Below are 27,528 nucleotides of genomic sequence, written 5' to 3'. Positions count from 1 at the left end.
TGGCCAACCTGAGGCACTGATCTGAGGATGCAGTAAGAAACAAAACACTGACGTTCTGATATATTTGTAAACAATGTCAGAGTATGATAAAGTTCGGGTCGGCAGACTTGTATTGAAAGGAGAGAAACTCAAGTATGTATGTAATTTCTTACGTAGTAGTTATCATTCTTAAAGTAGGCATGATATTTGTTCTTTGAGTTATACTAATTTTTGTTTTAGATTTACTTTAAAAGATAGGTTATGTTACTTTTTCTCTGTTTTTCGTACAGAACGAAGAAAAGGAAACACAAGAAACAAGGCAGGGATGAAGAAGGAACTACTGTTAGAGATGAAGATGCTTCTGCCCATGGTAACTTTCGCACCTACGTGGTAGTTGATTGGAAATTGACTGTTATTTGTGTTTTCGGTAAAAATTCAACCCTCGTTACATATCGTTTGTAACGTTCTAAGGAAGTAGAAATTAAAGAAATCTTACTTGGAATGAGTGTTGGAGGAGAGATGTGTTAATAGCGATGTCCGGGAACCCACCATCCTGCCCCCAGAAGTGCATTTAGTTTTATAACCTAACTAAGAGTATTACACACCATTTCCATTGCTGAAGTAACAACTTGCATTCCTTTCGGCCAACAGAAATTGTCACATCGTGAATGATTTTACTTGGATTACGTTACCAATTCCAGCAGATTAAAAGCACAGATAATTGAAATACAGTTCAACCTGACTTATACGTATATCAAGGGGAAGAGAAAAAAACTACTTGTAACTCAGAACTACTTAGAAATCAGACTTATGCAATACATCACATATTTACTGAAAAACCAATGGAATAGACCTACAAATGTAAATCCTTGCAAATAATAAATACATTAAGACAGAAAATATTATTTTGAACTTGGCCCAGCCTTAAAGAAATCAGATAGTTTGGCTTGTTACTCTTTTCTTGCATTAAGAGTACAAACCTCCTTTAGCAAACTTAGTAATGAATTCAAAGCAGTTTCACTACAACTTTTCGCACTGATGTAATGCCTACACACTTCGATTGCACTTAACACTTCACTCAGTTCAGGTGTCAAGATTTAAGTCGTTATCTCCATCTACAATGTCACTACCGCTTGTAGCTGGTCGATCACCGCCGCCTTGTTGGCATACATCAGCAATAATTTTGTCATCCGGTAGTTCTCCACATACAGCCAGATTGTCATCGAAATGCACAAAAGTATCGAATTCTACACTCTCCGGTAGCGTTAGCTCATTGCCAGACAAAACTTCGTCCCCATAATCATCATTAGAGGCAGCCTCTTCTAGTAAGACACCAGGTTTGCGGAAACAGTTGCTAATTGTGGAGGACGACACCTGCTTCCAGGCAGCCGAAATAAAGTCCATGGCTTGAAGCAAATTAATGGAGAGAGGTTCAAATTCTTGCATCACTCAGTGTTATTAAATGTTGAACCAGCATTTTTCTATAATGCACTTTGAAATTTGCAATGATGACCAAATCAAGCGGTTGTAGAATGGTACAGTTAGGAGGGAAAAATTCCACTCGGACATTCTCCAAAACGATTTGAGGTGGATGTGCTGCACATCGATCCATAAGAAGAAGGATCTTCTTCTGTTTCTTTTTCATTTTAATGTCCAGTTTTTTTCAACCACTGTTCCATTGGATTCATATTCCTTAGGTTTTGTTTTCGCACCCTTAAAACACCTTAAATTCTTCGATTTTCTTGTCACAAGTGGAGGAAGTTTATCAGATCCATCTGCATTGGTGGCGAGAAGTGCTGTTACACGAATTTTAATTTTCTTCCCTCCATGGCATGTGTCACCTTTTTCAACTAATGTTTTATTAGGAAGGAGATTGCAGAATAGGCTGGTCTCATCACAACTGTAGATGTTTGGAGGCTGATAATCGCTTACAATACCCGGCAGAACCTCTTCTTTCCACTTTTGCACCGTGACGTCGTCCGCAGATTTTGAGTCACCGCAAATTGTTCTCCCTGTGTTTCCATGACGATCTTTAAATCCTTGCAGCTATCCTGGTGAAGCCTTGAAAGCAGCAGTGATACTCATCATTTTAGCTAAATCGATCGCCTTTGCCTTCTGCATGTTTCCACTAATTTGGTAGAGCTGCAGCCCGCTTTTCCTGGAACCATGTGAAAAGTGATTCCTCCAAATCTACATACCATCCTTCTTGCTGACGGCTGCGCTTTACTGATTTTGAACCCAGTTTTAAGAAATCCAAAATAGGGTTTCTTTTACTGATGACTGTACATAGCGTGGTATAATCAATCAGTCAATACTGATCTGCATTTAGGGCAGTCGCCCAGGTGGCAGATTCCCTATCTGTTGCTTTCCTAGCCTTTTCCGAAATGATTTCAAAGAAATTGGAAATTTATTGAACATCTCCCTTGGTAAGTTATTCCAATCCCTAACTCCCCTTCCTATAAATGAATATTTGCCCCAGTTTGTCCTCTTGAATTCCAACTTTATCTTCATATTGTGATCTTTCCTACTTTTATAGACGCCATTCAAACCTATTCGTCTACTAATGTCATTCCACGCCATCTCTCCGCTGACAGCTCGGAACATACCACTTATGATATAGATGTTGATTCCCATAGGGAATCTGAAATATTTGTCCTGAATGTGCAAATTTATAATACCAATTTAAATGGTCCGTTATTGGACATTATAAATTTTCCAGCTAGCTCATTCTTGGTTGCCAGCGTTTCGCCCTCGTGTGCTAGGGTGGGCTCATCAGTTGGTACCTAGCACACCTACCAATACGCTGGCTAGTGCATACCGTGGAGGCCACTGCGTAGGCTAACTGGAGCCACCGGCAGTGCCAATGCACTAAGAGACTTTGTCTCATCACTAAAAATTGATGCCTGCTTGGCCATCAGATGATATAGATGTTGATTCCCATAGGGAATCTGAAATATTTGTCCTGAATGAGCAAATTTATAATACCAATTTAAATGGTCCGTTATTGGACATTATAAATTTTCCAGCTAGCTCATTCTTGGTTGCCAGCGTTTCGCCCTCGTGTGCTAGGGTGGGCTCATCAGTTGGTACCTAGCACACCTACCAATACGCTGGCTAGTGCATACCGTGGAGGCCACTGCGTAGGCTAACTGGAGCCACCGGCAGTGCCAATGCACTAAGAGACTTTGTCTCATCACTAAAAATTGATGCCTGCTTGGCCATCAGATGATATAGATGTTGATTCCCATAGGGAATCTGAAATATTTGTCCTGAATGAGCAAATTTATAATACCAATTTAAATGGTCCGTTATTGGACATTATAAATTTTCCAGCTAGCTCATTCTTGGTTGCCAGCGTTTCGCCCTCGTGTGCTAGGGTGGGCTCATCAGTTGGTACCTAGCACACCTACCAATACGCTGGCTAGTGCATACCGTGGAGGCCACTGCGTAGGCTAACTGGAGCCACCGGCAGTGCCAATGCACTAAGAGACTTTGTCTCATCACTAAAAATTGATGCCTGCTTGGCCATCAGATGATATAGATGTTGATTCCCATAGGGAATCTGAAATATTTGTCCTGAATGAGCAAATTTATAATACCAATTTAAATGGTCCGTTATTGGACATTATAAATTTTCCAGCTAGCTCATTCTTGGTTGCCAGCGTTTCGCCCTCGTGTGCTAGGGTGGGCTCATCAGTTGGTACCTAGCACACCTACCAATACGCTGGCTAGTGCATACCGTGGAGGCCACTGCGTAGGCTAACTGGAGCCACCGGCAGTGCCAATGCACTAAGAGACTTTGTCTCATCACTAAAAATTGATGCCTGCTTGGCCATCAGATGATATAGATGTTGATTCCCATAGGGAATCTGAAATATTTGTCCTGAATGAGCAAATTTATAATACCAATTTAAATGGTCCGTTATTGGACATTATAAATTTTCCAGCTAGCTCATTCTTGGTTGCCAGCGTTTCGCCCTCGTGTGCTAGGGTGGGCTCATCAGTTGGTACCTAGCACACCTACCAATACGCTGGCTAGTGCATACCGTGGAGGCCACTGCGTAGGCTAACTGGAGCCACCGGCAGTGCCAATGCACTAAGAGACTTTGTCTCATCACTAAAAATTGATGCCTGCTTGGCCATCAGATGATATAGATGTTGATTCCCATAGGGAATCTGAAATATTTGTCCTGAATGAGCAAATTTATAATACCAATTTAAATGGTCCGTTATTGGACATTATAAATTTTCCAGCTAGCTCATTCTTGGTTGCCAGCGTTTCGCCCTCGTGTGCTAGGGTGGGCTCATCAGTTGGTACCTAGCACACCTACCAATACGCTGGCTAGTGCATACCGTGGAGGCCACTGCGTAGGCTAACTGGAGCCACCGGCAGTGCCAATGCACTAAGAGACTTTGTCTCATCACTAAAAATTGATGCCTGCTTGGCCATCAGATGATATAGATGTTGATTCCCATAGGGAATCTGAAATATTTGTCCTGAATGAGCAAATTTATAATACCAATTTAAATGGTCCGTTATTGGACATTATAAATTTTCCAGCTAGCTCATTCTTGGTTGCCAGCCGGTGGCTCCAGTTAGCCTACGCAGTGGCCTCCACGGTATGCACTAGCCAGCGTATTGGTAGGTGTGCTAGGTACCAACTGATGAGCCCACCCTAGCACACGAGGGCGAAACGCTGGCAACCAAGAATGAGCTAGCTGGAAAATTTATAATGTCCAATAACGGACCATTTAAATTGGTATTATAAATTTGCTCATTCAGGACAAATATTTCAGATTCCCTATGGGAATCAACATCTATATCATCTGATGGCCAAGCAGGCATCAATTTTTAGTGATGAGACAAAGTCTCTTAGTGCATTGGCACTGCCGGTGGCTCCAGTTAGCCTACGCAGTGGCCTCCACGGTATGCACTAGCCAGCGTATTGGTAGGTGTGCTAGGTACCAACTGATGAGCCCACCCTAGCACACGAGGGCGAAACGCTGGCAACCAAGAATGAGCTAGCTGGAAAATTTATAATGTCCAATAACGGACCATTTAAATTGGTATTATAAATTTGCTCATTCAGGACAAATATTTCAGATTCCCTATGGGAATCAACATCTATATCATCTGATGGCCAAGCAGGCATCAATTTTTAGTGATGAGACAAAGTCTCTTAGTGCATTGGCACTGCCGGTGGCTCCAGTTAGCCTACGCAGTGGCCTCCACGGTATGCACTAGCCAGCGTATTGGTAGGTGTGCTAGGTACCAACTGATGAGCCCACCCTAGCACACGAGGGCGAAACGCTGGCAACCAAGAATGAGCTAGCTGGAAAATTTATAATGTCCAATAACGGACCATTTAAATTGGTATTATAAATTTGCTCATTCAGGACAAATATTTCAGATTCCCTATGGGAATCAACATCTATATCATCTGATGGCCAAGCAGGCATCAATTTTTAGTGATGAGACAAAGTCTCTTAGTGCATTGGCACTGCCGGTGGCTCCAGTTAGCCTACGCAGTGGCCTCCACGGTATGCACTAGCCAGCGTATTGGTAGGTGTGCTAGGTACCAACTGATGAGCCCACCCTAGCACACGAGGGCGAAACGCTGGCAACCAAGAATGAGCTAGCTGGAAAATTTATAATGTCCAATAACGGACCATTTAAATTGGTATTACATACCACTTAGTCGAGCAGCTCTTCTTCTTTCTCTCAATTCTTCCCAACCCAAACATTGCAACATTTTTGTAACGCTACTCTTTTGTCGGAAATCACCCAGAACAAATCGAGTTGCTTTTCTTTGGATTTTTTTCCAGTTCTTGAATCAGGTAATCCTGGTGAGGGTCCCATACACTGGAACCATACTCTAGTTGGGGTCTTACCAGAGACTTATATGCACTCTCCTTTACATCCTTACTACAACCCCTAAACACCCTCATAACCATGTGCAGAGATCGGTACCCTTTATTTACAATCCCATTTATGTGATTACCCCAGTGAAATGCCTTTGCTGGCGGGACCTAGTGTTTACAGTGCACTAAGTCTTCTGGTATGGGCTAGAGCAATTTTGTTACTTTCATTGATCTGTCTCTGTCTTATCCTTGGCTTTGACAAAATGAAAGTGACTGAGGTATGAGCGATGCTAGTAATGCCATTCCTTACGCAGCCAGTCCCTGCTATGAATGGTGTGAAAATATTGCTCATAAGGTCTGTTGGTGCATGCATTTCAGTGGGCTTGGCAGACTGATATGTAATAGCAACTTCTGGCTCGGTGAGGAAAGCAACGGGAAACTACCTCACTCCTCATTTCCCTAGTACGCCTCTTCAGTGATGCCTAGGCCATCTATGACAGCTCATGGTGGAACTGTTGGGGATCCAACCAGCCTTCGGGCTGATGACTAAACATACATACACCCCAGTGAAGATCTTTCCTTATATTAACACCTAGATACTTACAATGATCCCCAAAAGGGGAAGTCTGAAGCAACTTCAGTTTTTGTTTTGTGTGGATTAGGGTCCACCTCTCGTTTAACTTCTCCTTTTTCTGCTCTCCATGGCTAATCAAAAGCAACTGAATGACAAAACTACTGTTCAACAGTAAACACCAGATACCGGCATCGTGGACATTTTACTTCTCTGTTGTTTCCACGAAAGAAATCCTCATATTCAAACAAATTTACTGTATTTTCTTCTGTTTCCGCACCGAAACCGACCACTCTGCTTATAATGTACTTTAATCTTTGGCGGCGTGTCAAAAACGACGAACGTAGAGGAGGAGCGAAGGGGACTCGCCTTTGTTAAGCCGCCAGTAAGTAAGGGTCAACAATGTCACTCGGCGAAACTCTGTGTTCTGTTTCAGCACCGAAACCCGATCACTCTACTTCCGCCTACGCCGACAAAGAGGAAACTTTGTAAATACAATAGTTCCTTTTTAAAAAGCACATTCTCTTTACAATTATGCAAAACTCAGTTATATTTCACTGGCACTTAATACGTATAACAGCGAATTACGTATAAACGGATTACGTATAAATAAGGTTTAATTAACACGCTTTAAATGATATTTTGCCGGGACCTAAAGGAAATTACGTACAAATACGAATTACGTAGAACAGAGTTACGTATAAAGCAGGTTTAACTGTATATGAAGGAAACAATGTAGATTACAGAACAGCAATAATGTTACATGAAACTTACCCTATTGTAGAGATCGGTACCAATTGTCTTTTCCACAGGAAGCCATAGGCCTAAGGCCGCTTCGTGGCTTCTAACGTGGCACCCCCTTTGCTTGTCTCCATATCTCTGGTCTTGTCCAGACCCTACCCTAACTTATCCAGAGCAGTGGTCTTGTCCAGGCCCTACCCTAACCAGTTCAGACCAGTCATCTTTTCCACAGGCCCCTTTTGTTTATCTCCATATCACTGATCTTGTCCAGACCCTATCCTGACCTATCCAGATCATAGGTCTTATCCAGCCTCTACTCTAACCAGTTCAGACCAGTGTCCTCTGCAAGAGGTATACAAACGACAGTCGTTCCGCACGTATGTGTGTAGAAAGTGGTAACAAGGGCCAAGGTATCAGTTCTTGTTACATATTGTTTCTAACATTCTAAGGAAGTAAAAATTAAATAATTACTTGGAATGAGTGTTAGAGGAGGGATGTGTTCATAGCGATGTCTGGGAACCTGCCATCCCACCCCAAGAAGTGCATTCACTTTGTGAAACGTGGCCCTGGTCGGTGCAGTCACTTTGACCTGCACTGAACTGCAGTATGCAAAAGTAGCTTCTTATGCTGCCAACTGCCAATCTGTTTCAGTGATCGTTTTTAAGATTAGATAGTCGCTCACATTTTTATTTGCACTTTTCCTTGTGTTTTAACATGATTCACAACTTCAAACCGTCCACCATGTCCAGAATCAAATTTTGATGTGCACAACATACATTGTACATTTTCTCCACTACTGGTGATAATAGGAAACTCATTTTGTATGTTACTGTTAAAATTACACCTTTGCTTCAGTACCGGTATGTTAAAACATTGATTTCGTAGCTAAAATCTAAACTCACCAGCTACCAGAAGAACTGAACCAGTCAAAATTAAAAAAATACAACTTAAAATCACACTAGTACTACCGATAACACAAAACATTGACAGTAAAAAAGGTAAGGAGTATTCAGGAAATTGTGCAAGTGGCGCCTCCTATGAAACAAACAAAATAATTCCTAAAACCATCAAAAGTACAGTAGTTAGTGGGACATAGAAACAATAACATTATTATTATTATTATTATTATTATTATTATTATTATTATTATTATTATTATTATTATTATGAAACAAAAATAATGTAGTGTAAAATACATTGGCCAAGCGGAATCACAAAAAACGTGGGAATTTTGAGTGTACGCAACAAAACTTTCAGGACATATGGACATTTTGCCCAAAAACGGGACTGTTCCAGAAAAAGCGGAATGAATGCCACCATAGACTTGATATGTATTTTTTTTTTTTTTTTTTTGTGGAAATTATATCTGAACATATAGAACCATAAATAATAATTGATAAAATGTTAATTGTGTTGACTCTGAACATTGGCATTGATATTGTAACACACTTTCCAAATGTTTCAGGTGGTTGGTGGAAGACTGTACGGATAGAAGAAATCACAGGATCCATTGGAATTGAATTTGGGAATCAAACTTATGTTAAAGCTCTGGACAATGGTCTTTTCACCCTTGGAGCACCTCATTCTGAAGGTAATTGAATAGTGTGTATTAATTTGCAATTTTAAGATTTTTTTTATCACTCTGTATGTAGTGTTACCAATTATCTAGACCAAATTTATGATTGTTCCTTCTTTCTTTTCATCCTGTTATTATTTTACATAATTTGGTATCTCTTCCAGGTGAAGGTCCTGCTCCAGAAGAAATCTTGACAGCAATTAAAGTGAATGATACAAAGATTGCTCTTAAATCCGGTTATGGCAAATATCTACGTGTTGGGCCGGATGGTGTAGTGACTGGAAGGTCAGATGCAGTTGGGGCCATGGAACAGTGGGAGCCTGTTTTTCAAGTAAAAATAATATTGTGTCATAATCTGTGAGCTTCATATCTGTATTGATGATTCACACAAATGCAAAAAGGAGAAGAATTCCACCTATTCTGGCTATACGATCTACTCCATCCTGTAGCAGGTAACTCTGGCCTGAAAATGTCATGTTTTGAATATATGTTAATACAAGTATTGATTAGGTGGAATTCTTCTCCTCTTTGCATTTATAATAATATTGGTTTTATATTCTGCTAACTACTTTTGCAGTTTTCATAGGCTTCAGGATGCCAAAATTTTATCCCACAGTAGGTTTTTTAATGTGCCAGTAAATCTACCAGTATTCGAGCACCTTCAGATACAATAACTCCGGACTGAGTCAGAATCAAACCAACCAACTTGGGCTCGGAAGGCTGTTGCTTCTAACATCTCAGCTACTCAGTCCAGTGTTTATCAAGTAAATTTCATACTACTATACCATAGGAAGGAATTCACAAGCTTGAAATATGTTAATGACTGTGTCTTTCATAGACTGGTTTAATGTAATTTTGCTTGTCACCCTATCCTACAACAACTTTTCCATTTCTGCATGATTAATTCAGCCTCTGCCTACTGTATGATTATCACATTCATGATAAGGACTACCATTACAGCAACACCTTTTTAAATACAAGTATCAATTCACTCTTTTACTTCTACTTCTACTTCTTCTCCATGCCTGTGCAGGGAACTCTTGGTTCGGGCAGTGGATCATTGAACTCCATTTCATTCTTTCCTTGTCTTGATCCACTTTGACACTTCATGTAAGATATTATTATGGTGGGTTCACCACATCCAAAGGCATTTTACACCTGATTGGCAGGTTTCATTGTGGCTGCCCGTAACCTGGAGAATAGATGTTGCATGCTAGATTTCAGTGGCATTTCTTCCACTGAGGGACCAGCAATCACCTAAAGGAGCTCCTCTACTTGATGCCATAGACCTCATTAGAGAGTCTAGGTATTTACCACATCTCAATACTTAGCATTGAGTTTCTGGCTATACGATCTACACCATCCTGTAGCAACATGAAAATCTCATGTTTTGAATATATTTTAATAAATAGTGATAGAGCAGCTAGATTCTTTTTCCAGAAATCAGAGTTGCATTCTTGTAAATTCTAACATTTTCTTCAGTTGTATAATTGCTGTTGATATTGTAGATATATTTTTCTACATGAGAGAGTAAAATCCATACACATTCATTATTTAAGAACTACATTAATTACTCTGTCCGGAATAGGCTTTGTGCTGGTACCAGGCTTCACCATCTCCCTTCCTATTTAACATATCACATCATTCATTCATCTCATTAACTCCTCTGATGAGGTTGTCATCAGGAAGGGCATCTGGTCATAAAAACTTGCTACAAAGATTCATCTCACTTCATACCTGACCCTGGAGAAACTGGGCAAGGTTTGAGCATACAATACATATATTACTCTGTCCTTTCTTCTTCTTCTTCTTCTTCTTCTTCTTCTTCTTCTTCTTCTCCTTCTTCTTCTTCTTCTTCTTCTTCTTCTTCTTCTTCTTCTTCTTCTTCTATGTGCCCTGCCCAGTCTCCCGGCCGTTGGCGATCAATGTGGAGAGTGCTTTTCTGTCTTCAGCAACACGGTACAGTTCTTTGGTGATTTTTATGCCTGTCCAGTCTTTAATATTCTTAAGGCGTGTTGTTCTCCTTCTGCCTACTCCTTGGCGCCCTTCAATTTTGCCTTTCAAAATTAGATGTAAAACTGTGTATTTTTCACCACACAAAACATGCCCTAGGTATGCAATTTTTCTGCATTCTATGATGGTTACCAGTTCTTTTTTTGCATTTTGCTCTCTGTATTACTTATTCATTGGTGGCATGGTCAGTCCACGAGACTCTAAGCATTCTTCTATGAAGCCAAAGTTCTAAGGCTTCCAATCTTTTGATGGTGGCCTATTTTAACGTCCAAGCTTCCATAAAGGAGAGTAGACCAAATATAACATTTCACCATACGCTGCCGAAGTTTTAAATTTAATGCATCATCACACAACAATGTCTTCATCTTCCTGAATGTTGATCTCGCAATTTCTGTTCTGCTCTTAATTTCTAGGTCTGGGTTCAAATCATCCGTTATCCAACAACGAAGATATTTAAGTTTATTTACTTCTTGAATTTGTTGGTCTTTAAGTTTCAGAGTAGCATTATTTCTTCCTCTGCTGAAAACCATTAGTTTTTTTTTTGTTTTTTTTTAATGTTGATGTTTAGACCCATCTCTTCCCCAACTCTATTAATTTTGCCTGGCCAAGGCGGTAAAGGCGTACTCGGTTCGCCCGGAAGGACTTGGGTTTGAATCCCCGCCAGGAAGTCGTAAAATTTAAGAAATGAGATTTCCACTTCCGGAGGTGCATATAGCCCTGAGGTTCACTCGGCCTACACCAAAAATGAGTACCAGGTTAATTCGTGGGGACATAGGCGGCCGGGCATAGAGCTAACCACTCTACCCCATCAAGTGCCGAGGTTACGAATAGTGGAAGTCTTTACCTTCCACCACTCCCAGGGCCTTCATGGCCTGTACAGAGATAACTTTGCTTTGCTTTAATAGTTGCAAGCTTTCAACACTATTAGCAAGAATTAGTGTGTCATTTGCATATCACAAATTACTTATTAGTTCTCCATTTACTTTAACTCCCACTTCCACTGCCTTAAATATGGCATCTGAATAGATGTTAAACAACAACGGAGACAGAACACAGCCTTGACGAACTCCTCATCGGATTTCTATATAGTCCGTTGTATCGTCATCAACCTTCACCACAACCTTCTGATGCCAATACAGGTTTTCAATCATTCTGATATCTTTATCATCAATTAGAGTTTGCCACAGTAGTCTGATGAGTTTGGTATGTTTTACTCTGTCTAAAGCCTTTTCATAATCTATGAAACAGGCGAAGACATCCTTTTGTTGATCACAACATTCCTGAAGAAGAGTCGTTAAATTGAAAATAGCCTCACGAGTTCCATATCCATTCCGAAATTCAAACTGGGTATCATCCAGGTTTTCCTCACATTTCTTCCTTATTCGAGGATGGATAACTTTCAAGAAAGATTTTAACAAATGGCTCATTAGGCTAATGAGACGATATTCACCACTTTTTTTGAGGTGGTTTTCTTTGGAAGGGGAATGAAAGTAGAGGATAGCCAATCTTGAGGTAATTTTCCGGAGTTATAGATGTTATTAAAAAGGTCCACTATCTTATTAATTTGCTCTTCATTGATAAGTTCTTGTTTTATTTCACTGCTTACCAATTTTCTTTGGTCAGTTCGGTTGAAATGTTTCTTTTCTGTAAAATTTTCAGTTTCAGTTGTACATCAGCAACTAGTGGATTATGATCAGAACCTATATCTGCTCCTGGGTGTCTAGTAACTCTTTTAATGAAGTTTCTGAACCTCTTATTTATGAGAATGTAATCAATTTGGTTCCTTATAGGAACATGATGTTCACTGTCATCAGGTGAAACCCAAGTGTATAATCGGCGATCAGGAAATTGATACGGTGTGTTTGTAATAACCGTTTCATTTTCTTGACAAAATTCGTATAACCTATCCTCGTATTCATTGGATTCTCCAAGGCCCCAATTTCCTACCAAATTTCTTCGTTGGCCCTTGCCGATCTTAGCATTGAAATCTCCCATTATCATGGTTATGCTACAACTTTTTGTTGATTCCAGAATGTTTTGCAAGCTTTCATAGAATCTTTCCACCTCAGTATCTTACTTTTTATCTGCTGTTGGAGCATATACTTGTATTATATTGATCTTGAAGGGTTGTCCATGTAGTTGTAAAAGCATGAGTCTGTCTGATATTGGCACAAAATTGGTGACATATTTCACAAATTCTGATTTTACAAATATTGCTACATCATTTCTGTGACTTTTATCAGTTTCAGGACTGCCAGAATAGTATAGATTTCCATCTTCTCTTTGACAGGTATCTTTACCTGGCCACCTCAGTTCACTTATCCCAAGGATAGAAATTTTTAACCTCGTCATTTCTTTAACCATGTTATCATGTTTGCCAGCCATGAACAAACTTCTTACATTCCATGTTGCTAATCTTGTGTTGGACTTCATTACTTTGAGCCAGGGAATTCTTCGCACCCCCTGCCCACTAAAGGGCTGCCTGGGACTAGGGGCCATTATTTCATTTACTCTCTCCATAATGATATTCTGGGGAAAAATATACCAGAGTGGTTTCCCGTTGCCTTCTCTAGTTACTATTCAGCCGCCCCTAACCTGGGGAACATAAGCTATTGGTAGCCGCCCCTAACATGGGATACAGTGGCATTTCCTCCACTGAAGGACCATTACCCACCTAAAGGAGCTCATCCACCCTAAGATGTTGGCTCCTATAGGGTGCTGGGTTATTTCCCGCCACCCAACACTTGGTGTTGAGACTCTGGCTGTACGGTCTACTCCATTACCGTAGCAAGATAACCTTTACTTTTATCAAAACCTTACAAACACAAGCCAGTACCACTACCCTGGGTACTGTATTCTGTGAATGTTTAGTAGTGGAAACAACATTTAAGTTTATGTGTATCTACTGATTTCATAGATTTTACTCCTCTGACAACGGATGTGTTATTTTCACTCTACATTTTAGAGACTTTGATAGACTTCAGCAATAGAACCAAAATTTAAGAATTGTAAACGTTTAAGGAGACATATTAACAAAGGATATTGAATGGATTATGTACATTTATTACTAGACTAGCTGATGTACCCGTGCTTCGCTACAGAATTCTAAATTGTATACAGAATTGTAGGTTAGGTAGTGTAAACGTTGTGAACAAGATTGTATTAAGTTGCATAGCTCTTAACCTTGCCCTAAAAAGACGACGGGGAAGTCACCAAGGTCTTTTCTCATATGAAGACTGGGTTAGGGAATTTTCATTGTAATGGTAGGCCAGGTTGCCTACCGTCAGTCACAATCAGGTTGGGGAGTTTTAATTATAATGGCAGACACTCACTCTCCGCCTGCCTTTATAGATTCTCAAAAAGACTCTCTTAGTGGTTTTCCCAACTGAAATGAACATGGGTCATTACAATGACGTCAGTAGGAATGGCCCGATTAAAAGCAATGCTTTTAAATGAAATACTCGATCAAATGAAAAACCATACATTTTCTCACTTTTAACGAACAGTACTATGCTGCCGAACTAACAGTCCAAAGCTATAGAGCCGGAATGACCAAGACGCAGACATCCGTGATCCGTGAACACTCTTCGTCCTTTTTTCGGCGGGGGGGTTCGAATAGTGAATAGTACCGGAGCAAAACCTATGCCCATTTACTTATCTGTTTCCTGGGAGTACCCAATGAGTCGGAAAATCTCAATTCACTACACTGGCAAGGGAAATAACTATCTGACGTGGAGGCAATTTTTCCTCCAAGCCAGAGAAGAAACCACATCTTTGCTGCTAATTTGGAATAAAATGAATGTAGATTTAATAAAAGTGAAGAGGAAGAAGCTTTTCTTAAGAAACGGCTCTTTTCAGGGTTGAATTTTGAGTTATGTAGTGAATTGTGGTACTATAATTTGGAATAGGCCTAAATTGTAATTCTAGATTGGTTCATACTACTACTACTACTACTACTACTACTACTACTACTACTACTACTACTACTACTACTACTACTAACTGAGCCTCTGACTTAAGTGCGCACACTGCTCATTCATAACAGCGCATCAGAGTAGGTATCGAATTACTGGAATACTATGATGAACCAGTGTGTTACGTACCAGCAGTATCAGAAAATGTATGAACCAGAGGAATGACATGCTAAAGAAGAAAGTTATCTAACTCCTCAGCTATTTCCCACCAATATTCAGTTAGGCTGTTATACTCGGTATGCAGCAGTAATCCCATCTATCGGAGCATAAGAGACAAAGAACATTACAACAAACAACGGTCAGTGTAATGTTATTGTTGATCAATGTTACGCGCTTTCGGTATTGTAGGCCTTCACATTATTGTCTTCCGGTTCTGAAATACCACTCTTATCATAGTTGATAGGTGAAACTGAATAAAACATAAATGATCAGAAATTGTATTCTCTACAACTTTTGTTATGTAGTGCTTTTCCATAGGACTAATAACATAGGTATTCAAAAATTAAATTTTAGGTGCCTTCCCCTAAACTACCATTTCACCCAGGGTGAATAACATTGTTTATAGCTTAAACTGTAGTTTCTTATTCCCCGACTCTATATACCGATTTTCATTAAATTCTGTTTACCCATTTTCTCGGGGCTCGGCGTTGATATGGACTTAGCAAAAAAAATCCAAATTCAGTGAAAATGCATAAGACGTAAATGATCGGAAATTTAATTATATATAACTTTAGTTGTGTAGTATTTATCGATATGACCACTAATACTATAAATATTTGAGAAATAATTTTAGGCCTTCCCCTAAACTACCATTTCACTCAGCGTGAATAAAATGATTTACTGTATAGCCTAGATTGTAGTGGCTCACCCCCGACTTTACATACCAATTTTTATTAAATTCTCTTTAGCCATTTTCTCGTGATGCGTGTACATACATACATACAGACAGACAGACAGACAGAAATTACGGAAAAGTAAAAACTGCATTTTCTTGTTACTGTGGACCTGTTCGATACAGAAATACCATTCCTTTCAAATTCTGAGCAATGTACAGACACAACTCTTATTTTATATATATATAGATGTGTGTTAGATAATTTAACTTGCTAACTGAATAAAAAGATAGGTCATTTGACTGTGATATACCGAAACACAGAGAAAGTAATTTTAGGACAAAACTTATAGTTATTTAATTGCAGTAATTTTCTCTAATTATATTGGCTTTAAAAGAAATAAATGTGAATCACGTTCCTCAATATGTCCTTTAAAAGACAGGTCAGTTGATGCATATGAAGATGGTGGTGGTGGTGGTGGTGGTGGTAATGATGATGACAGTGTTCTCCCCAAGACCTTTTTAGAGGGTGCACCGCCCTGCCTTTTCACAGACCGCCCATCTAACATAACCTAGATATGTGTGCTAGTTACATAATATTAATACCTATCTGAGTCTTTTGGTGCTCCAATTAAAATCTAAATACTGCAAAACTGTTCATTTAGATGATAAATCTTCATTACTGTCAGCTAATTGCATCAATTACATTGGAGTTTAAATGTTTAGGTTGACTGTCACGTAGTGTCGTGCGTGAGCGGTGCCTGGATTAGCGTGGAATTGCATGTGATCGGTGGTCTCTGTAGTGAGCCTCGGTGTTGCATGATTATGGCAGAGCAGTAGAACACTAGAAATTCAAAATACTCTGTTATGTCTTTTTTTGTGATAGTAACACTAAAATAATTCAATTTTGCAGTTAATGTTTACCTGTCTGATATTATAGCCCTGAGGGTTATACAGTGAAATGTTAACATTTTCATTTCTTACGTAGTATGCCTTTGCTGGCGAGACGTAGTGTTTACAGTGCACTATCTCTTCTGGTATGGGCTGTATCAAATTTGTTACTTTCATTGACCCCTCTCAGTCTCATCCTTGGCTTTGACAATATGAAAGTGATTGAGGTATGAGTGATGCTAGTAATACTATTGCTTATGCAGCCAGTACCTGTTATGAATGGTGTGAAAATATCGCTCATAGGGTCGGTTGGTGCATACATTTCACTGGGCTTGGCAGACTGATATGTAATAGCAATGGCTGACTCGGTGAGGAAAGCAATGGGAAACTATCTCACTCCTCATTTCCCTAGTACGCCTAATCAGTGACGCCTAGGCTATTTATGACAGCTGTTGGCGGAGCTGCAGAGGATCAAACCAGCCTTCGGGCTGAATACCCAACATACATACATACGTAGAATTCCCCCACCCAGAATCTCATTCTTGCCGCCTGGCTGACAAAAATTTCTGGGCAGAACACTGGATGATGATGATGATGATGATGATGATGATGATCTTGCTGGGTTTAGGAGCTTGTGTGTTATATTAAATGGGTTTCTGGAGAAGTTGGTCTTTTTTTGTAAAATTTTTCCAGATGCACTGCTGCCTATAGGCTAATTATACTACCTTGTTTAGAACTAACATCAGGCCATAATTCCTGTGTTCTTAACTAGAGTATATTAAAGTAGAAATGATCACCTGAATGGGTATTAGTATTGGTAGAGTGCCAGCCTCCGGATCCCAAGATAGCGGGTTCAAACCCGGCAGAGGTAGTGGATTTTTGAAGGGCGGAAAAGAGTCCATTTGACACTCCATATCGTATGACGTCAGCATGTAAAAGATCTCTGGTGACACATTTTGTGTTTACCCGACAAAATTCATTAAAACTCAGCTATAGACACACAAGAGAAATTCGGTTTATGCTGTCTGCCATCTAGTAGGCCTAGAGTAAAACGGAATGTCAAAATTGACTAGCAGATAGCCAGATGGCGTCAAATTAAAATGTCTGCACACGGTAGCTAAGGCCATACGAGTATTATTATCCCGTCAATGTCACAATGTTTTAGTGGCACACTGCTACGTGGTACTAGTCACATCTTTTGTTGCACAACTCACACACACAACAATCGCTCGGACTGTGGTACAATTTATCCATACATATCTTGTGATGGAAGCTTTGAATGATGAATTGTGTCACTACGTGTCTTAATTCTTGATTTTCCTTCATCCAGTTTCTTTCAGTCATGGCACTTGGTGCTTAGAAGTCTAGTTATATCTCTCTCCTGTTAGTCTGTCTTCTATTCAGGTGCTTGGTGTGCTGTTCTGTAGACGGGAGGAAGAGTCGTATTCTGGGGTCTTCATTGTAAGACTCCTTAGCGAGTTGATGGATCGTTCTTGATGGTGCTGTTTTCTCAACTCTCAGAGCGTATTTAATAATAATAATAATAATAATAATAATAATAATAATAATAATAATAATATTGTTTTTACATTCCACTAACAATTTTTTGGTCTTTGGAGCTGCCATAATTTTGTCCCATAGGAGTTCTTTTATGTGCCAGTAAATCTACCGACGCAAGGCTGACATATTTGAGTACCTTCAAATGTCACCGGACTGAGCCAGGATCAAACCTGCCAAGTTGGGCTCAGAACTCAGAAGGCCAGTGCTCTACCATCCAAGCTTATTTAAGAAAGCGCACTTTGACACTTTCAATTTGCTCAGAGTCCCTGTGTTGTAGCTTTTCCCAAATCAGCTCCAGTCTGTGGGGAAGATAGTGGAGTCAAAAAGCATCGTTGCTGTTAGAGATAGTGGTGGCAGAGAGCTGACAGATTCTTTATGGAGAAAATTGCTCTTGTGGCTGCTGCTGTTCTTTCATGAATATGGCATCTGAAAGACCTTGTTGTAGATTGGAGGGTGATTTCTAGATATTTAAAATTTCTGACATTTGTTAAGGGTTCGCCATTCATATTGAGAATATCCCTCGCCAAGTTTTTCCTTCGCCGGGTTGAGTGGCTCGGACGGTTGAGGCGCTGGCCTTCTGACCCCAACTTGGCAGTTTCGATCCTGGCTCAGTCTGGTGGTATTTGAAGGTGTTCAAATACATCAGTTTTTCCTTCCTTTTCTAAAGGTCAGTTGGGTCTTCTTTAAATTGATAGTGAGACTTTTTTTTTTCCACCCATTTGTTCAATTCTAATACAGCTGCTTGAAGGTCGTCTCTATTTGATGAACCCAGTACCGTGTCATCTGCATAAAGGAGTTTTGTTTCCGTTGTACATTTCATTGTATCTATGATGTCTGCTGTTAGTGTATTGAATAACAAAGGGCTCATGGGATCACCCTGTAGGACCCTCCCTTACTTTGTTTGAAGGTGTCCAATGTGTCAACGCTATCATCAATTTGTACAAAGTTGACTGCCAAGATGTTTTATAATGACCTGACTGGTGGATGTGTTTTCCCGATCATATCTTTTATCTTCGTTATATTTACGGTCTGGAGTATACAGCTCCAGTAATGAGTCTTTGTTTTATTCCTCTGGTTTGGACATTATATTCCCAAGTACTGTATATAATTTGAGTTGTGCAGATTATTATGATCATTAGTTTATGGGAAATGTTGCTGTAACTTACATAAAGATAATTAAAAGTTCAAAATTGTGGTGGTAGTCATATATTATTTGTTCCAGTATGGAAGATATTTTACATTCGTTTTCTCGTGGTCTGTTTTCAGGATGGCAAACTAGCCCTTCTTGGATGTAATGGTTGCTTTATGTCTGTTGCTCAAGATGATGATTCTGTAGTTGCAGTAAGTAAAACTGCTGGGAAGGATGAAATTATGCAAATTCGATCCTCAACTGCCAGGGAAAACGAGAATGTTAAAGAGTTACCTGCAGAGGAACAAGGTAGCCTTGCACAAGTGGAGGAGAATTATGTGTAAGTATCCAATATTACTACTTGATTTTAACATTAGTCTTGGAATTTTTTTCTTGTTTTCATTTTCTGCTTTCATATAAAATATGTCCCTGTACATAAAAATTTAATAATACATTCATATGCCAGTTTACAGCGTTTTCAGGTTAAAAATGGGTGTCAGGAACAGGAATAATGGGATTAACATTTCAAAAACCAGTTTATTTGCAGTTTTCTATAAAAATACCTAAGAATAGACCATAAGAAAGAAAAAAAGAAAGCATGCATTTGCTGGGACTGGACTCAGCATAATGTTATGTTCACTTTTTTTTTTTGTCCGTTACATGTAAAAACTACTTTCATTCTTCAGCATAGCAATGATTACATTGGTTGCTTCCACCCCGTAGGGACTCTCAGCTTGGAGAATAAACCATAGGACCCTTTACTGAGTCTGACACTGCATCTAGTTGTGTACTTACTTGTTCCATTCTTCTCAGTTTATCTGTCTTAACTTTATTTATGGTCCTATTTATGTGCTTATCCCGTTAAGACCTTTCCTTATGTAAACATCTAGGTACTTACATTGATCCCCATTAGGAACTTTCACCCCATCAATGCAGTAATTAAAACTGAGAGGATTTTTCCTCTTGGTGAAGCTTTTAAATTTTTACCATTATACCAGTGCATGCTGTCAATCTCACAACATTATTGAGGTCTTTATTGCAGGCACTCACAATCTTGTATGTTATTTATTACTCCATATGGTATAACATCAGCTGCAAAAAGCCTGATCTCTGATTCCAGTTCCTTTAACATTCTGATTGTTACCATTCTCATGTCAGGAAACCTAGCTAATTTTTGTATAAATACAAATGAGAAAACTACTGAGATACTGGTAGTGTTACTTTTAGGTTTTCTTTTCTTCAATAATTGGTTATGTATATTTTATGATTGTCTTCTCTTTCTTTCTATTTAGTCGTAAATTCCAGAAGTTTCAAGACAAGAAACTACGTATCAACACACAGAGTCGCTCTGGCCTTCAAAAAGCTCGTGAAGAAGGTAATCTTCATGAAATTCTTCTGGATCGACGCAGTAAGATGAAGTCTGATCGATATTGCAAATGAAGTTTGTTAGGTTGTATGTAAATGGAGTCATATGCAGGTGATTGAATATGTTTATGAAGATTTTATTAAAAAATGAGATTTTTTTTCCAATAGTGTACTAGGCATTATAAATATATTTTCCTATATCCCAGTTGTGAAAGGTCCTTTTCTTACTACTTCACCCTGGCGGGAAGAAGGATCTTCTCAATCTGTTAATCTGTGTCTTTCTCCAATTGTACCCTAAAAAAATGTAACTCTGTAGCACATACACACTATTATGGGCATTGGAATCTAAGAGTTGCTTTCATCTAGATGACCTGCAGGTACTCTATTGGTGTGTCACTTAGTCAGCATGACAGTTTCATCACCCTGTGTTGTTTGACTTTCTTGAATGGGATCATTATACCCTGTTACAAACATTGTATCCAGTTGTTATTTTGTTTGGTTCATATTTGCTCAGTTGCCTTTTCTCTCTTTCTGTGCATCTACCTGACATTTGAATAATCTGTTAAGTCTGTAGCCTGGAGGCTGGTTGGATCCTAAAATAGCACCACCAAGGATTATGCAGTTGTAGGGAAACTGCAAAAATGAATGGGGGATCATGCGGCATATAAGGTAAGATGAGGAAAGAGGTAGTTTGCCATTGCTTTCCTCACTGGGCCAGAAAATGCTATTGCAGCATGACTGGTCATATGACTAGCATTTTGTAACATCCAGGCACATTAGTCTTGCTCCAGATTGTATTAATCTGCACCATCCATACATCTGCAGCTTCCATAACGTCATAGCCATAAATGATACAGAGACTCTGATGTTGGCACCAGAATAACTTTCGCATTGCTCCCAAGCCACGTTGGGATTATGGGAATTGAACTTGCGGATGAAGCTGCAAAGGAAGCGGTACAGTACTGTACTTTTATCTCCTAGACCTATGAATGTACCTGCTAGGGATATTTGTTCTCAGCTATGTCGAACCATCTTGGCGTCCTGGGAATCGGAGTGGCTAGCTGTCCGTACTCCCAACAAGCTGACAGCAATTAAGAAGACAGCTATCATGTGGCGTTCCTCTTTCCGGCCTTCACAGAGAGAGGCGTTATTTTTGTGTAGGCTGAGGATAGGTAATGGAAGATCTATGCACTCTTATCTCCATATTCTTGTAGTGCCGACTTTACTGTGTCCCACACCTCACAGAGTGTGCCGATCTCTCTGGCCTAAGATGGAACCTCGGTCTGCAGGTGACATTCAAACTCATACATCCCTTTTGATGCATTTGTGACCTTTTGGGCTTAATACAATATTTTTTAATTTATTTTTTAAATTACTCCATTGATAATACTGTAAATTAGTTTAAATTTCTTTTCTACTTAATTTGTTTCGAGAGAATGATACCTAGTTGTACATCCTCTTAAAAAAAAAAAATCACCACAATCATCTGGTGGAAGCTACATTTTACACTAACCTTTGCAAAGAGACAGATGGAAAAATACTGCATCCATCAAGAAATAGCAACAGGTGGCATGTGAATAGCATCACTCTGTTATCCAAAACTCTTGTTACTTGAGCGAGAACATTGTCATATCAGTGTGACCTATGGATAATCCCTGTCTCAAACTATCCTAACCACCATTTGCACCAACAAACTTCCATCTTCCTAATGCTCTCGCCATTATTAATATTACCAGTATATGTGCATAAGTTGAAGAATATGTGTGTCCACTTCCATGATAGTCAGTTATGATTTGTGGCTCTTTAAGGGCAACCTCCTGTGGGTGGGGGCAGTAGAGTTCACCCATGGTATCCCCTGCCTTTTGCAAGAGCCAACTAAAAGGGGAACCAGAAGTATCAATTTTGGAACATGGGTTGGCAACTGCAGTTCCTCTTGCTGTACTCCACACTGCTTTACTTCTAAATTGACGTCTGATTTTTGTTCTGTCTGGTGGTTATGCAGTGAAACATAGACATACAACCAGTCCCAAGCTGCCATTCATGTCGATTTCTATCGGCAGAGTGCGATCTCAAAACCTAGTTGCCAACTCTAATATTTACATTCACCACGTGGTTAAGCTATCTCGCTCAGCGGTGCAGTTCACGATCTTTTGCATTTTTCTGCAGTAATTAGTGTTTTTCATATTAGTCTTTAATTCCCTAGTATAGAACAGTATGGCATAGTAACAGTTTAGCATAGCATAAGTTAGTACGATACAGGTTTAATAGTTCAGTGTATTGAAATAGCTGTACTTTAGTTTTATTTTCGTCCATGTATTGATTAGTATACTTAGTTCTTGCGTGTTTAGCAAGCATGTCTCAGTGTAGTTCGGGAAAGGCAAGTGGCAAGAAAGTGACTCTGAAGTCAGTACCTACCTTTGTAGGCCATCCTTCCTGTGCCAGCCATTAGCGGTGAGTGACATGTTATTTCCTCATTCTCTTTTATTCTGAAAAATGTATTCTTTCTTTAGTGTCGGATGTTGTTAGTAAGTGTAATGTTTGTGAATTTGTTTCCAATCCCGATTCATTAGCTTTTCTGAGTACGGTACCTACATTTTACGAGGGCTGTTTACTGCAGTCGTATTGTTTCAACTGCTCTCGCGGCAGAAGCACACTGACAACAGAGGTAGGGCGATGCTCATTTGTTTTGCGAAATGTCAGTTTAGAAGTAAAGCCGTGCGGAGTATGAGTTTGGCATTGCCACTACTTACTTGTGTCAGGCTCATCACTGTCATCTTTCCTACCCAACCACCCCTGGTCAGCTCTTCTTCTCTTCCAACTCCTATGGTTTCAGCTTTACAAAGCCTAGGAAGTCTCTCCTTTTTATGCCTTTTGTGGCTTTTCGCTTTCTTTTGCCAATACCTTTGTTTTTTAAAGTGTCAGATCTCTTCCATTTTCCATCTGGTTAGCATTAAGAGAGGGTGGTTGCCCAGTTGTACTTGCTCTTAAAAAACATCATCAAAATAAGTTGTGATGATCTTGAATACTACCTTTGAAAATACACTATGTTAAATTTTGACAAATTCAATGAATGTGGTGTATACTTCAGATGATACTAATGGTTTGTTAGTATAGGGACATACCATTGAATTACTAACATCACATCTCTTACGTTCATTTCTTATTCTAATTCTTAAAATCCAAAATGTAAAATCCAGGTATTAGAGAGGCTTCTTCTTATTTATTTATGTATGTATTTATTTATTTATTAATTAATTAATTAATTAATTAATTATGGCTTCTTTCATGTGGCGAAGTTAGGGCACACGGCCCTCTCTTACACTTAACCACAATACAACAACTAATATTAAGGTTGCCTATTACTAATTATACTACTTATACTATTTCCTAAATTAAACTTAAGTTACACACCCACACAATATGCAGCTTCTTAGCTCGTTACTTCAGTCCTCTTTTCTATCTCACACAGACACTTGCACACACACTTACAATGAACACACTTATCAACTACCCTTACGTTTACATTATATAAAACTAACAGAAACAATTTTTAATTTTACAATTACCAATCACACGCACACAATACACACTTCAATCAATAACTCTCAACAGGAAGTCTCGGAAAGATATTTTAAATTTGAGGAAAGAGTCAATGCCCCTGACACTTACTGGCAGGGAATTCCAAAGCCTGGAACTGGTTACAATAAAAGATTTATTATACACAGAAGAGTGGTGAAGAGGAATAGCTAAAGTGGAGCTCGAGCGAGTGTTACGGTTATGGAAGGAAGAGAGGAAGTGAAGTTTAGATGAAATATACTGGGGGGAGTTACTGTGCAGGAGTTTGTGTATTAAGACAAGTATATGATATTCACATCTCTTATCATGTTTTAACCAGTGCAGTGCTTGATAATAAGGAGTAATATGCACATCATACCTTAGGTTAAAAGTGAATCTAAGGCAACAATTCATAATACGCTGCAGTTTCCTAGTTTGTTCTTTAGTAGCATCTACCAAGATAACATCACAGTAGTCAAGGATAGGAAGAATTAGGGTAGGTGTTAATCTTTGCCGCATATTTAGTGGTATAATATCTTTATTTAATTTCAGTGGGTGTAGAGTAGCAAACACCTTCTGACTTACGTTTTTGATATGTTCTGTCCAATTTAGAGTTTCAGTCATAGTCACCCCAAGATTTCTCACTGTTTTACTGTATGGGATTGTGCTATTATTTATTTGTAGAGGGGGAATGATCGAATCGTTGATCTTGTATAGGAGCTTCTGGGAACCGACAGTGATAGCTTGCGATTTTGATGGATTTATGAGAAGTCTGTTTGCGAGATCATATTCACTGAGTTTTTTCATGTCATCATTTATGCATTTTACTGCGTTTGGTAATTCGCTTAAGCTGCAATGGTAATACATTTGGAGATCACCAGCATATAGATGATAATTGATGACATGAATTTTTCTTGCATCCAGATTTTGTATCTGTGATATTGAAACACCTTACCCCTGTGATCTGTGTTTTCCCTTCTTTGCCTTTCCCCAATAAATGGGGTGGACAGGAGGAGGAGGATGGTTTCTGGATCAGTTACAGGGTGCAGTAGTGTGTTCCTCTCCTGGTGTTTGAGTGTAAAAAATTTGTACTTACAATTCTTTTAATATATCAGGATTGCAACATTATTAATTTTGCACCCCATTTTAAATTTTTTTGTCTAAAACAGCATTTCTTTTACTAATAACTGTGCAAATTAATGTATAAATAATTCCTAAATCTCCAGCAATTTTGGTTTTAGTTTTATGTGGATTTTTGTCCACTTCTCATATAAATTTTACTTTCTCATCCGCCGTGTAACGTTTCTCTTTCCATTGTCTATGGCCAACTGACAGCAACATACAGTAAATTTATACTGATAGAACTGCAGTTTTTATTATTCAGTACAGCAAATGCCAACTGGATCATTTTAATGTTTCCCAACTGCAGTTTTTTTTCTTTTTTCACTATAGTGATAGCATCATTTTAATATGTCTTCATTTTCAAACAGTTAAAACGGAAGCATGTCCTATGTCCTGAACGCATGTCTCATAATCTTTCTGCTTTAGATTTATACCGCACAATCACTTCCCATGACCTCCGCTACACCACCGCACCTCTCCAGCATCTGCAGCTAAAGTCCCATCGCCAACAATGCTGACTCTAAGAATTGTATTTCTAATTCACCTGTATTCTGGTAATAACAGGAAATGCATGCGTGTATGGCATTCTGTTAACTCTTGTTACATGCAAATAAACTGTCTTGTAATCATTCTCTTTTAGTTAAATGCTACACAGTCAACCTTTGTTACACTACCACAATACACTCCTCCAACATCTGCAGCTAAAGTCCCGCTGCCATCAATGCCGACTGTAATGTATCAGATTCCTAATTTGCCTGTGTTTTGATCAGAGGAAATGACACTATTTTAACTTTGTTACATATGAATGAGGTTTAGTCAACATACTTTTAAGTTATATTTTGCCAGGACGTATGGAAATTTACGTATAAATAGATCTCATAGCTGCTTTTGACACTGTGTGGAGGGACGGTTTAATGTATAAACTCCTGAAAACCTTACAATGTATAAAACACAACAAATCTAATCAATTGCCTGCTTTCAGATAGATTAATGCAAGTGGTCATGAACAACACCCTGAGCAAACCAAGAAGACTAAATAATGGACTCCCGCAAGGTTCCATATTAGCCCCTTTGTTATTCAGAGTTTATCTCGCAGGCATCCCAGAAACGGTATCAAGACAATTTGCCTATGCCGATGATATTTGCATAGCCATGCAACACGCAATATTCCACAGCCTTGAGGACATGCTAATGAAAGATCTCTGCTTACTGACAAATTTCTTTCAAAAGTGGCGCCTGACACCTAGCACAACCAAAATAGAACCATCTTGCTTTCATCTGAGTAACATGCTGGCTCAGACCACCTTGAAAGTGACTCTCCATTATAACATTTTACCGTACAACCCAAACCCAAAATATCTCTGTGGAACACTGGACTGTACACTGTCATACAGTAAACATCTCTCCAACCTTGCAGCGAAACTAAGTACAAGAAACATCTTATCTAAGCTATCTGGCAGCACATGAGGATCCACAGTAGAACCTTTACGTACTTCTGCCTTAAGTCTGATGTATACAGCAGCTGAATACTGCTCTTCCGTCTGGCTGAATAGCACCCACACCTAGAAAATTGACTCCATCCTGAATCAGACAATGTGGATTATCAGCGTTGTCATCAAAACAACCCCACTGTTGGCTTCCTGTCCTTAGCCACATCCTTCCTTCAGATCTACACCGCATGAACAGTCTTGTCCCAGAAGCAAAGAAAATACAGGCCAGTAAATCACTTCCAATTCACCAAGACTTCCAAAGAATCGTTTCAACTCGACTGAAATCCAGACACCCTCCTCTGCTGCTGGCTCTAAAACTGATGAAAGGAAACTACTATGGATATAAACTTGGAATGAAGAATGGACTGCTTAGGCTGCCGATGAATGGAGATTGATCTTTGACCTTATGCAGTCCCCATCCGGATTTCATCTCCTGCGGAGTGTGTGGGCCCCACTAAACAGAGTGTGCACTGGGCATGGAAGAAGTGACTCTGCGATGCATTCTTGGGGCCTTCAACCTTCTCCAAGCTGTGACTGTGGTGAAAAATTCCAGACAATACAACACATCACTTTCAGATGCCCACATAGAGCCTTCCGCAGAACTATCGACGACCTTCTGATAGTTTCAACAATGGCTATTCAGTGGCTGCAACAACTGGACATCCTACTTTAGTTTTCATTTGTTAATTTATGTATTTACTTATATTTTACATCATTTCTGTGTTTTGTACTTTTTCTCTCTATTGTACATACCTCTGGATTTCTACTTTATGTTTTACCTTTACTTTTTATATTTATTCTGTTTTGTAAATTATTTGTTGCTTTCATAATGTTACCCAATTTGTGCACAGCTTAACTTGTACCATAA

The 27,528-nt window shown here is 39.2% G+C and overlaps 1 protein-coding gene across 2 annotated transcripts; it reads left to right on the top strand.

Moving 5' to 3' along the window:
- Positions 1 to 27,528, top strand: FRG1 (FSHD region gene 1). Of its 2 annotated transcripts, XM_067144563.2 has the most exons (7): positions 1 to 132; positions 270 to 349; positions 8,619 to 8,744; positions 8,894 to 9,060; positions 19,266 to 19,468; positions 20,421 to 20,605; positions 26,153 to 27,528. In XM_067144563.2, exons 1-6 carry the CDS (start codon positions 74 to 76, stop codon positions 20,566 to 20,568), a joined length of 783 nt encoding a protein of 260 aa, XP_067000664.2. In that variant the 5' UTR covers positions 1 to 73; the 3' UTR covers positions 20,569 to 20,605; positions 26,153 to 27,528. The 2 variants fall into 2 exon arrangements, with proteins under 2 accessions (XP_067000664.2, XP_067000663.2); XM_067144562.2 differs by lacking the exon at positions 26,153 to 27,528 and having other exon boundaries at positions 20,421 to 20,672.

Source organism: Anabrus simplex, chromosome 3 (genome assembly GCF_040414725.1).
Source record: "Anabrus simplex isolate iqAnaSimp1 chromosome 3, ASM4041472v1, whole genome shotgun sequence".
Taxonomy (NCBI): domain Eukaryota; kingdom Metazoa; phylum Arthropoda; class Insecta; order Orthoptera; family Tettigoniidae; genus Anabrus; species Anabrus simplex.
This window is presented reverse-complemented; position numbering and strand designations above follow the sequence as displayed.

What these genes read in the sequence shown, in the direction of transcription:
- FRG1 (XM_067144563.2), top strand. Translation starts at nt 74, where the DNA reads ATGTCAGAGTATGATAAAGTTCGGGTCGGCAGACTTGTATTGAAAGGA. An exon ending in TGGAGCACCTCATTCTGAAG is followed by an intron (nt 8,745 to 8,893) that starts GTAATTGAATAG and finishes TATCTCTTCCAG; the next exon opens with GTGAAGGTCCTGCTCCAGAA. An exon ending in AGTGGGAGCCTGTTTTTCAA is followed by an intron (nt 9,061 to 19,265) that starts GTAAAAATAATA and finishes GTCTGTTTTCAG; the next exon opens with GATGGCAAACTAGCCCTTCT.